The 12,594-nt window shown below is 45.2% G+C and overlaps 1 protein-coding gene across 3 annotated transcripts in view; it reads left to right on the forward strand.

The window, feature by feature from the left end:
• LOC119964630 (FYN-binding protein 1) overlaps positions 1 to 12,594 on the forward strand; it is a 196,339-nt gene that overhangs the window by 72,313 nt on the left and 111,432 nt on the right. Inside the window, exon 1 of one of the 3 annotated variants that reach the window (XM_038794369.1) lies at positions 2,700 to 3,061. The exons of the other annotated variants lie outside the window; for them this stretch is intronic. Within the exon in view, the coding sequence (XP_038650297.1) occupies positions 3,047 to 3,061 (15 nt within the window). The 5' untranslated portion in view covers positions 2,700 to 3,046. Of the gene's footprint in view, positions 1 to 2,699; positions 3,062 to 12,594 lie in introns of those variants that run through there. 3 annotated transcript variants of the gene reach the window in all.

Here is a 12,594-nt window from a genome sequence, read left to right on the forward strand (position 1 = left end):
TCCTCGGGTCACGTGCGATCAGTGGGCACCACCATCTTCCCCTCCTTGGACCACGTGCGGCCCGTGGGCGCCGCCATCTTGTTCTCCCCAGGATCATCGGGCAGCGCCATCTTGTCTTCTTCACAACACGTGCGGCCCATGGGTGCCGCATCTTACCAGGACCCATGCCCACCAGGCAACTCATCGCCTGTCACCATCGACGACCAGCTGCGTCTCGCCTCGGTCACAATTGACCAGTCTCGCCCACACAACCTGTCAACTGCTTCCACCAACATGAAAATCAATGGGCACAAGATCTCCTGTCTGCTGGACTCCGAGAGCACCGAGATCTTCATTCATCCCAATACGGAAGTCCAACTCTGGGGTGTCGCTCCCGACTTGGCTTGCAGCTCCAGGTCCCGTACTCCTCCGTAAGCACATACGACTCCACAAGGTGGACCCGTTGGTTGAAAGGGTACAGCTACTCCACGCCAACCCACAGTACGCCTACATAGCGTACCCCGATGACCGCCAAGATACTGTCTCCCTCAGGGACCTGGCACCAGCAGGTTCCACACACACACGCACCCCCCGGCCCGGAACCACCCTCCCCTTCCCCGGCGCACCCAGCCACAATCCCCCATGCCCGAGGATGACGAGAATTTCAGCATGCTCCCGGAGTCACCAAGGACCAGACCGACACCGGAATCGCCGCCACCACTGCGGCGCTCCCAGTGGCAGATCAAGGCTCCGGACTGACTGAAACTGTAACTTGATCGGGATTCTTAAAACATGTACTTGTATATAGTCTCCACCACTCCCGCCGGACTCAATTTTAACAGCGGGTGAATGTGGTAGTCACCACTGATGTATATATTAGGTGATTTGTGGGAAGGCCTTGTACTACTGGTACGGGGGAAGTTCCCTGCCTGCTGGCTCTGCCCAGTAGGTGGAGTATAAATATGTGTGCCCCTCGTACAGCAGCCATTTCGCCAGCTGCTGTAGGAGGCCACACATCTTAGTGTATTAAAGCCTCGATTGCATTCAACTCTCTTCTTTGTGTAATTGATCGTGCATCAGTCTTCAGACAATACAATTCACTCCATGTGATATTAAGAAACAGCTGAAAGCACTAGATACTGCAAAGGCTTTGGGCCCTGACAATATTCCCACAACAGTACTATGGACTTGTGCTCCAGAGCCTGCCGCACCCCTAGCCAAGCTGTTCCAATACAGCTACAACACTGGCATCTATCTGGCAATGTGCAAGGTTCCCAGGTGTGTCCAAAACACAGAAACAGGACAACTCTAACCCAGCTAATTACTGCCCTATCAGTCTACTCTCCATCATCAGCAAAGTGATGGAAGGAGTCATCAACAGTGTTATCAAGCGGCACTTACTCAGCAATAACATGCTCATGGATGCTCAGTTTTGGTTCCACCAGGGTCGCTCAGCTCCTGACCGCATTATAGCCTTGGTTCAAACACGGATAAAAGAGTTGAATGCCAGAGGCGAGGTGAGAGTGACTGCCCTTAACATCAAGGTAGCATTTCACCGAGTATGGCATCAAGGAGCTCGAGCGAAACTGGAGTCAATAGGAATCAGGGGGAAAACTGTCTGCTGGTTGGAGTCATATCTGGCACATAGAAAGATGGTTGTGGTAGTTAGAGGTCAATCATCTCAGCTTTAGGACATTACTCCAGGAGTTCCTCAGGGTGGTGTCCTCGGCCCAACCATCTTCAGTTGCTTTATTGGTGACCTCCCTTCCAATGTAAGGTCAGAAATGGGAATGTTCGCGGATGACTGCAGAATGCTCAGACTATTCATGATTCCTCAGATAATGAAGCAGTTGACATTCAAATACAGCAAGACCTGGCCAATATTCAGGATTGGGCTGACGAATGGTAAATAGCATTCGCACCACAGTGTCAAGCAATGACCCTCTCCTACAAGAGAGGATGTAACCATTGCGCCTTGACATTCAATGGCATTACCATTGCAGAATCCCCCACAATCAACATCCTGGGGGTTACCATTGATCAGAAATCTAACTGGACAGGTCAAAGGCTGGGAATCCTGGGCTGGGTAACTCACCTCCTGACCCCCCCAAAGCCTGTCAACCATCTGCAAGGCACAAGTCAGGAGTGCAATGGAATACTCTCCACTTGCCTGGGTGAGTGCAGCTCCAACAACTCTCAAGAAGCTTGACACCATCCAGGACAAGCAGCCTACTTGATTCCTACCTCATCCAGAAAACATTCAATCCCTCCACCATTGACGAACAGTGGCAGCCGTGTGTACCATCTACACGATGTTCTGCAGCAGCTCGCCAAGGTTCCTTAGGCAGCACCTTCCAAACCCACGACCACTACCATCCAGAAGGACAAGAGCAGCAGATACCTGGGAGCCCCACCACCTGGAGGTTCCCCTCCAAGTCACTCACCACTGTGACTTGGAAATATATCGCAGTTCCTTCACTGTAGCTGAGGCAACATCCTGGAATTCCCTCCCTAATAGCACAGTGGATGTACCTACAATTCAGGGATTGAAGTGGTTCAAGAAGGCACTTTCTGAAGACCAACTAGCGATGGGCAATAAAATGCTGGCTTAGCCAGCGACGCCCACATTCCGTAAAATGAATGTTTTAAAAACACGGGTAAATGAGGCAGAGCCATCCGAAGTGTCTGACTTTTGGAGATCTTAACAGAGGGTTCCAAACGCTGGGAAGTGGAGCGGGGGAGCAGAGGGGGAATTCGTGGGGAGCGCTTGGAAGAGGCGTTTATCTTTCATAGTGACTCATTCAGATGTAAACAGTTGGGAAGTTTTTTTTTCTGCCCAGAAAACCTAAAGCAAGGAAATACTGTAAATTCGGCGGGGCTCTGCAGCCTAACAGTCAGCTGGAGGCGTATTGCTGGGAATCATTAAGGCACGCATTGCGTGGACATTTCGGTGGGGAGCGAGGAGGAAGCAGCAGCGCCTGGGACTTAGTCCCAGAGGATCAGGCAGAGCCAGCCCGCAGTAAACACCTAACCACACCGCAGACAGCAAACCTAGCAGCCGCGTCCGATGGACACCGAGGCGGTAAGTTTGGATTGAAATCAGCAACACCTATCACTGCTTTCCTACCCCTTCCCTGGCTGGTGTTTCCCTCATTGCTGCAGGAGGCTCAGCTCCACACCGTGACCCAGCCCCATTACCTACACAAGAAACTTTGTGCTGGCAAGGTGGCCGCTAGTGTGGATAACCTCCCACCAAGTTACAGCACAAGCAGCAGAAAAAGTGGAATGGGCTAGTTTGTGCCAAATGGTTAACGCAGTGGTTTATTAATTAGTTATTTGCTCAGCTACAAGACTGCTGTCAGTAAACTGGTTGTTTAAAAAGTACATACACAGAAACTATGTAGCCACAAAATCGCAGTATTGTTAATGGTTATACTGTTTATTGATTACAGATAGAATGATTTTGATGTGGTTATACTTCCTGGTGACCAACATTTATAATCAGGCTGTGTGTCAGTATTCTTGGTATATAGACCATTAAGGCAATTGCTAAGTCATGTGATGGCAACTTGGGTCTGGGTATAATGTGATTTCCACCCACCCACCTAATTGCTCGTCTTGTTTTGAGGATGCTACTGTGCTATGCTGGTGTATGTTCAGTGTTGCTTTGTCTAAGTGTTTTGTTTTCATGCTTAAACAATTGAAAGTCCAACATTGAGTGTCCAAACATGAGCTGCATCGGAAGCAGCTCCGGTTTAATGCTCAAAAATTGGGTCATTTTATCCATGATGCAAAGACTGACACTGCTAATACATGTTCATGAAATCAACTCTGGTGTCTGTGGAACTAAACTGACTAAAAGAACACACAACTCCACAAATGCATTATTTTATTTAGTATAGCCATATTGGAAATGTATTCAGCAACACTTAATCAAAATTAGCAAAATAAATATTTGCATGGAATGTGAAACCTGCAACTCCCAGAGTGAGTGTCATTACCCATTCTTGATGTAATCAGTCTCTTCCCTTTAGCTGGTGGAAATTGTGGCTTATCCAAGATTTTAATGTCAAACAGGCAATCTGAAAATATAGAGGCAAAGAAGGGGGTTGAAAGAGGTGATGCGGGAGCTAGGGTTAGGAGTTTTTAATGTACATGTTGAAGTTGACCTCATGTCTTTGGATGATGTTGCTGAGGAGCATTGTGTGGATGAAGAAAAGGAGATGGTTGCAAGGATAGATCCTTGGTGGGGCCTTGGAAGCAAGGGCAGGGAATTAAGTCATTGCTGGAGTTGCTGTAGTTGTAATCAGCTGGGTAAAGATGCAGTCAGGTCCTGCTTAACTGAACAAATGAGGGAAAGGCATTGGGAGGAAATGAATGAAAATCGCTTATTGTCACGAGTAGGCTTCAAATGAAGTTACTGTGAAAAGCCCCTAGTCGCCACATTCTGGCGCCTGTTCGGGGAGGCTGTTACGGGAATCGAACCGTGCTGCTGGCCTGCCTTGGTCTGCTTTCAAAGCCAGCGATTAGCCCTGTGAGCTAAACAGGCCCAGGAGAGCCTGGCCCATCATGTCAAAGGGGCACAGAGAGGTCAAGGAGAATGAAAAGGTAAAATGAACCATGGTCAGTCATGGAAGATGTTCTGTTCTTGTTAAAATTGTAATTGGTTTCATAAATTGTAAGGAAAAATTCCAGCATTATATTACTTCCAGTCTCCCACAGTTCTGTCTAATATCACATGAATAAAATAATGATGTGAGTAGTTGGTTCTGATGCATATCAGAAACATAGGAGGCAAAGAAACTTGGCTTTGAAGCGTAATGGGATTGAACACAAGTTGGTACAGCATACAAAAGGCCATACATTAAACCATTTTGCCCATTATTATACAGCATTCTAACCAATTTTAGAACTGTATTTCTCACTCCGATATTCTCCATCCTTGTCTCTCTTATCCTTTCCTTTTCCTCATTTGTTTCATTCTTCATCTCTGCTCCACATAACCATTTTACCCTGAATTCACAAATCACAAATTCACAAATGTAAATTTTCCTAACTATTTTCAAGCCCATCGCCTCAACCTTGCTATCTCATGTGGCCCCGCTGTTTCTATGGCCTCAATCACAATCCAGCTACTTTCCAATGACTTTCATATAACCCATATTCCCCTACCCTGTTCCAACCCCATTTCCTCATGTGTGTCTTTGTGGAAACTCCTCTTACCCATGTTACCTACAGCTCACAGCTCAAAGAGTGATGTGCAGTGGATACATGAAATCAGAAATAAAAAACAAAAGGTATTAGAAACACACAAGTCTGACGGTAACTGTGTTGCTGCCAGACCTGCTGAGTATTTCCAGCATTTTATATTTTTATTTCACTTATAATTGCATTTACTAAATTCTGCTTAGCTAATCTTTGGCCTCCCTATCACTGCTTGATCAACCACTCCTTCGTGTCCTCCGCTATTAATTTTTTCTTTTTTTTTATAAATTTAGATTACCCAATTATTTTTTCCAATTAAGGGGCAATTTAGCGTGGCCAATCCACCTACTCTGCACATTTTTGGGTTGTGGGGGCGAAACCCACGCAGACACGGGGAGAATGTGCAAACTCCACACAGACAGTGACCCAGAGCCGGGATCGAACCTGGGACCTCAGTGCCGTGAGGCGGTTGTGCTAACCACTAGGCCACCGTGCTGCCTTCCTCCGCTATTAATATATACTATATCTCTAGGGCAACTTGGATCGCTTTGTACATTAAAATCTATATTATAAATTCAAGTTACTTATTTTTATTTTAAAACATTTCTTAACAATAACAATATTTTTTTTAATAAACTTTAGAGTACCCAATTAATTTTTTTCCAATTAAGGGGCAATTTAGCATGGCCAATCCACCTGCACTGCACATCTTTGAGTTGTGGGGTGAGACCCACGTAGACATGGGGAGAATGCCAGACTCCACATGGACAGTGACCCGGTGCCGGGATTGAACCCGGGTCCTCGACGTCAGTAACAATGTTTTTTAATGAAAATAAAGTTCATTCAGTCAGAAATGAAACTGAAACATGAGGCCTTCTCTGATAATTATATTGTCTCCACCCACATCCCCTATTGCACTTCCAGTCAAACTTCCTTCAGTCTCCGCACCTGGAAAAACTTTCCCCCAATTTATATAGTTGTAACTTCAAAATCCCAAATGTCTCACCTTTGACCCTCCATTCACCATGACATTTCTGCAGCAACTGATCTGTTCAATTGCACCCTTACCTTCACCTTTTTCTGAGCCCCCGCCCCCGGTAAAACCATTTCTTTCCCTAACCCTGACCCTTTGTATGGCCCTCATATCCACTCCCCCAAGACCATGGGATACAGACTTTAATGGATATGATGAACAATTGATTTAGCCATTCACCACTATATCTGGCTATATCACATATTGGGACCTATTCTTTCCTGAAATTGCTCATTATTCCAGGACCATGCCAGAAAGCAAAGAAACCCACCAACTTCCTTTCTGTACTGCAAATTGTCTTCTTAAATCCCTCCTGTTTCCTCCATCTTCACCAACAAATGTGAGGAGCTCATGGATCGGTTTGTCACTAAGATTAAAATCCAGTCAGCGGTTCCTGCCACATCCCTTCCTTCTGCTAGCCCACAAGTTCAAACTTCCTCTGAGATTTGACCCCAGCCCTAAGCCTGCAAGTTTCTTTCCTACTGTCCCTCTTGCCCTCTCCAAGTTCACCTTATCAAAATGAGACCCACCTCCTGATCGCTTGACTTTGTTTCCACTAAAAGACTGAGCAGTCAACTTCCCTTCCTGCGGAGAGAGGTAGCGGGTGGAGAGATTGACGGAGTGAATTTCAGAGTTTTGCCCAGATACTGTAGCTTTTGCACAGCTGCCAATGTTTGGGTAAAACACGTTGCAGATACATGAGACTATGATTAATCTGCGATGAGGAGTTAAATTGGCTGTATATTCAGTGCCAAAATCTTAGCAGTGAGCTTTTTATTGCTGAGCTGCACAGCTGCCTTTGGAGGCTCTTGCTGCCAGTACGCGCTCATTAGAAATGACAAAGTTATGATTCTGAGGGTGGAGCTTTCTACTCGGGTATTTTGCATGGTTTGACCCAGATATGACCTCACCCCAAGCAAGTAAAAAACAATCAAATTTGGAAACTCAATTTCTGGTCTTTGACAGCAAGTTTCTTAAAGCCGATTCTCTTAGAAGTGACTAAAGAAGCAGTTTTTCCTCACTTTTTCCCAGGGTGATGCTCATTCTCTGCAAGGGTTAGGATAAAGAACAATTGTTGCTTATAGTGCCTTTAATATTTCATAATGTTCTAATCAGAATGTAAACAGACAAAGTTGACACCAAGCCAATTGAGGATTTATTAGAATTGATGTTTAGCCAAGGACAGATGTTTTAAGGTGTATCATTTAAAGGAGGAGGAAAAGGTGGAGATAATTGTAGAGCTAAACCTCTGATGGCACAGTTGGTAATGGTGGGCAAAGGAACTGGGAAATACACAATAAGTCGTAGCTCTTGGAGAATTGTGTATCTACAGGAGGTTACGGATGTACGAGAAACTCCCAAGTCTGCTTGTGAAGAAGGCACTAAGACAAGGATGCTTTGGTGGAGATTGTTTATTGCTTGCCATAGAGATCGCTTCTCCACTCTTAACACAATCTCTCCCCAGTGCGAATTACTCTTTATATACAATTCTGAGTATATTAATCAATACTGAACACCTTATTTTTTATTCGTTCATGTGACATGGGCGTTGCTGGCAGGATCAGCATTTATTGCCCATTCCTGAGGGCATTTAAGAGTCAACCACATTGCTGTGGGTCTGGAGTCACGTGTGCCAGACCAGGTAAGGATGACATATTTTGACCCTGAAGGACAGTAGTGAATCAGATGGGTTTTGACAACAATCGACTGTGGGTTTCATGGTAATCTTTAGACTTTTAAATCATAAAATCATCATATAATTTGCAGTGCAAAAGGAGGCCATTCAGCCCATTGAGTCTGCATCAGCCCTGGGAAAGAGCAGCCTACTTAAACCCACACCTCCAACCTATCCCCGTAAACCAGTAATCCCACTTAAGCTTTTTTGGACACGAAGGGCAATTTAGCATGGCCACTCCACCTAACCTGCATATCTTTGGACTGTGGGAGGAAACCGGAGCACCCGGAGGAAACCCACACAGACACAGGGAGAACTTGCAAACGCCGCACAGACAGTGACCCAAACCTAGCATCGAACCTGGGACCGTGGAGCTGTGAAGCAAAAGTGCTAACCATTCCAGATTTTAATGTCAGATTTTTTATTGAATTCAAATTTCACCATCTGCCACGGCGGGATTCGAGTATGACTCTGGTCTTTGGATTACTATATCAGCGACTACACCACTGCCTCCCAGTTTGTCTTAAAATATTAGGTATTCAACATCTATTGACAGATCCTATTATATACTAACAGAGAGCAACACAGCCATGCAGGAATTTGAAAACAAGAATAAAAGTTGCAAATTGTAGGCTTTGTTCGACCGGGCGCCAGGATGGGTGAATGACACTTGTTGGGCTGGATTCTCCGGAACCCCAGGCGCGTGCCATTTGCTGGCGGCGGAATTCTCTAGTCCCGCCGATTATCAATGGAGTAGCCCAATGAAGCCACCTCACACCCCCAGCAAACCTGCAGGCGGGGTACACTGGCAGCAGGAACAGAGAATCGAGCTGTTGTGAATTAGGATGGGGTAGCGGAGGTTTCGATGAGTTATAGGGAGCAAAGATGGAAGATCACGGAGAAGAGAATTGGAATACCTGAACTGAAGCCAACAAAAGCATGGATGAGGGTTTCAGCAGCTGGTGAACTGAGGTGGCACAGAGACAGACAATGCAGCCGAGGTGGAATCGGGTATTTTTGAGATGGAGATGTAAAGGGTTGAAAGCTTAATTCACAATCAAATAATCCTGAGGTTGCAAATAGGCTGGTTCTGCTTCAGACAGTGGCTAAAGAAGGGATGGAATTGTTAGTTAAGAAATTGGATTAAAGTAGCGGCTGAAGACGGTGGTTTCTGTCTTCCCAACGTTTTAGTTGGAGGAAGTTTCTGCTCATCCAATCCCGAATCTCAGATGAGCAGTCTGATAAATTATAGGCAGTGGAGAGGTTGAGCGACGACAATGAAGTGGAGAGGGGCAACTTTAGCATAAACGTGCAATCTGACCTATTTTCCCATAGGTGTCACTGAAGGGCAACATGCAGTTCAAAAATAGAAAAAGATTTAAGATAGTTCCTTGGGAATTCTTCAGGGGCCATTGAGCAGGGAGTGAAGCCATTGCAGGAGATTCTCTGTGGATTGGGACCATTTACAGTATCAGTTGGCTTCAACACCAGGAAAGGAAGTAGGATAGGCAGTAGTTTGGTGGGAATACGGTTGAAAGAGTAGGAGGTGAGTTTGATTGACAAGATGGGTTTTGAGAGAGCATGAGACAGTGGACGAGAAACTAGAACATGATAGGAAGTAATCCTTGGGTAGTGGGGGGTGGGGAGACTTTTGACTTGACGGGAAAGGAGACAGCCGGTATACAGCAGGTGCAGCTGGTTGGATAATGTTAATGGCAAAACCAATCATGAGCTCTACACCCCTGGTGCTAGAAGTGAGGATGAAAGGAGTGAAGGAGAAATTGGGCATTATTTTTATATTCCACGATCCTGGAGTGATTAGGTTTAGCACTGGAGTGGGATTCTAAAAGCTTTGATAAGTAATGAGGCGGAAAGCTTCATTTATCTACTTCTTATTGTATAAATATTGCGAATGCTTGGAATAACTAGAACTTTCAGGAGGGTGGTGGTTGGGTGCAATCCAGAATAAATCTCACCACAAAATATTACCAGTTTTCCAACCACCAGCCAGCACTAGCACATCTAGGATGTTGCCAATTCTTGATGTCAAGATGCCTTTCTTAATAGCCCCAAATTCTCACATACTACTTCACCGCGGGATTATCCCCCCAACTCAAAATATTCCATTGTCCTCCCAGGAGTTACGCACCCATGTACTTGTTCTGCTGCTCCATCACCTGCCTCATGCTTTAACACCCAGAAAGCCCTATCCTAGTTGCTCCATCCAACAACAGTGACTATATTATTGGCTGTAAAACACGTTGTAAACTGTATACTTTTCAGTTCACAATTTTGCAAAGTTGTAACAGGCAATAGCGGTTGGCTCGTTGGTCCAGGGGTATGATTCTCGCTTAGGGGCTTCCATTGCTGTAAAATTCGAGGGGTCCCGGGTAGAAAAAAAACTCCGGATGAGCCCCGCAAAGCACATTTTTAAGGTTGGCACGGTAGCACAGTGGTTAGCATTGTTGCTTCACAGCTCCAGAGTCCCAGGTTCGATTCCTGGCTTGGGTCACTGTCTGTGTGGAGTCTGCATGGCCTCCCTGTGTTTGCGTGGGTTTCCTCCACGTGCTCCGGTTTCCTCCCACAAGTACCAGAATTCTTCCTCGTACCCGAACAGGTGCAGGAATGTGGCGACTAGGGGCTTTTCACAGTAACTTCATTGCAATGTTAATGTAAGCCTACTTGTGACAGTAAAGATTATTATATAAGTGCTGTGGTGAAGGTTCTAGATGCTATAACACACAAGTTTAAAAAATATAAAAGGAGAAAACGGGGAAATCCGGTATATCATAGATTAATTGGCAGAGGAGGGCCAATAAGAAGGTTGAAAATTGATTCCATACAAATAGTTGCACTTCTGGACAAAAAAGATTGAGGATTGAGAGTGTCTTTTACAAATCAAAAAGGTGCCCGTTAGTCTACTGGAGTGAACTCCTTGCATAACCTCCATTGCATTCCATTCTCTGCATCGGAATATTTCAATTAGAATTGCAACAGAGACACCACATATAGTTTGGATCCTCGCTCTTTGTTATCATCTTCAAATGTCACTTTGGTTCATTGCCAGGCACCCATCCTCATCTCAATCTCTTAATGCCAAATTTTCTATATGTCGTCCGACAGACTAACTAATTATTGACTACCCTCAGTAAGGGACTATTTATTGCATTCAGCACTTCTACTCATTGTTCTCATTCCCTCATATATCTGCCTAGTAATATACAGTTGCCAATAGTTTGTGACCTATGGTACTTTATTGGTGCCAACATAAAACATGTTATTTGGCCCTCCTGTTCTCAAATGTATCTCTGATGACTTGTGGTGATTTTCCTATTTAAGGGCAACATAGCAGAAAAGGGTCACTTGATTTTGGGGACCAACTGGACTCAAAGTGGGTAATCGCCCCAGGGAACAAAGTTCTCTGAGGCAGGAGACATGTAGGGAACAAGGAGCGACATGAAGCTGTTGTAGAATTCTTCTTATTAATAAATCCTTTTGTGTTTCTAATGAAGTCTGTAAAAGTGCATTGTTACAGAGGGACATGGATAAGCTGCAGAGCTGGGCTGAGAGGTGGCAAATGGAGTTTAATGTAGAAAAGTGTGAGGTGATTCACTTTGGAAAGAATAACAGGAATGCGGAATATTTGGTTAATGGTAAAATTCTTAGCAGTGTGGATGAGCAGAGGGATCTCGGTGTCCATGTACATAGATCCCTGAAAGTTGCCACCCAGGTTGATAGGGTTGTGAAGAAGGCCTATGGTGTGTTGGCCTTTATTGGTAGAGGGATTGAGTTCCGGAGCCATGAGGTCATGTTGCAGCTGTACAAAACTCTGGTACGGCCGCATTTGGAGTATTGCGTACAGTTCTGGTTGCCTCATTATAGGAAGGACGTGGAAGCTTTGGAACGGGTGCAGAAGAGATTTACCAGGATGTTGCCTGGTATGGAGGGAGAATCTTATGAGGAAAGGCTGATGGACTTGAGGTTGTTCTCGTTAGAGAGAAGAAGGTTAAGAGGTGACTTAATGGAGGCATACAAAATGATCAGAGGGTTAGATAGGGTGGACAGTGAGAGCCTTCTCCCGCGGATGGAGGTGGCTAGCACGAGGGGACATAGCTTTAAATTGAGGGGTAATAGATATAGGACAGACGTCAGAGGTAGGTTTTTTACGCAAAGAGTGGTGAGGCCGTGGAATGCCCTACCTGCAACAGTAGTGAACTCGCCAACATTGAGGGCATTTAAAAGTTTATTGGATAAGCATATGGATGATAATGGCATAGTGTAGGTTAGATGGCCTTTAGTTTTTGACTTCCCATGTCGGTGCAACATCGTGGGCCGAAGGGCCTGTACTGCGCTGTATCGTTCTATGTTCTATGTTACATTTGGCGCTGAGGATGGAATTATCGTGACACTGCCTCTGGCCCGACCCCATATTGAGTAACCTGTTCTAATCGAAGTCTGAGAAAAGAACTCACCAGAATTGCTCTCTTCAGGCGAATAAACCTATTTGAGATATTGCCATACCCTGAGTAATGTACAATCGGAAAAGATGGACAGTTGCAAGATGCTCAGTGCATGAAAGAAACAAAGACAGACATAGCAAAACAAACCTGTAAAATTGTCTGGCAATAAAGAAATTAACAGAGTTTTTAAAAAAACCAAGAAAAGATGACCTTGCGGAGCTGGCAGGTAGAAGAGCTGTGGC

The sequence above is a fragment of the Scyliorhinus canicula genome, chromosome 4, assembly GCF_902713615.1.
Source record: "Scyliorhinus canicula chromosome 4, sScyCan1.1, whole genome shotgun sequence".
Classification (NCBI taxonomy): Eukaryota; Metazoa; Chordata; class Chondrichthyes; order Carcharhiniformes; family Scyliorhinidae; genus Scyliorhinus; species Scyliorhinus canicula.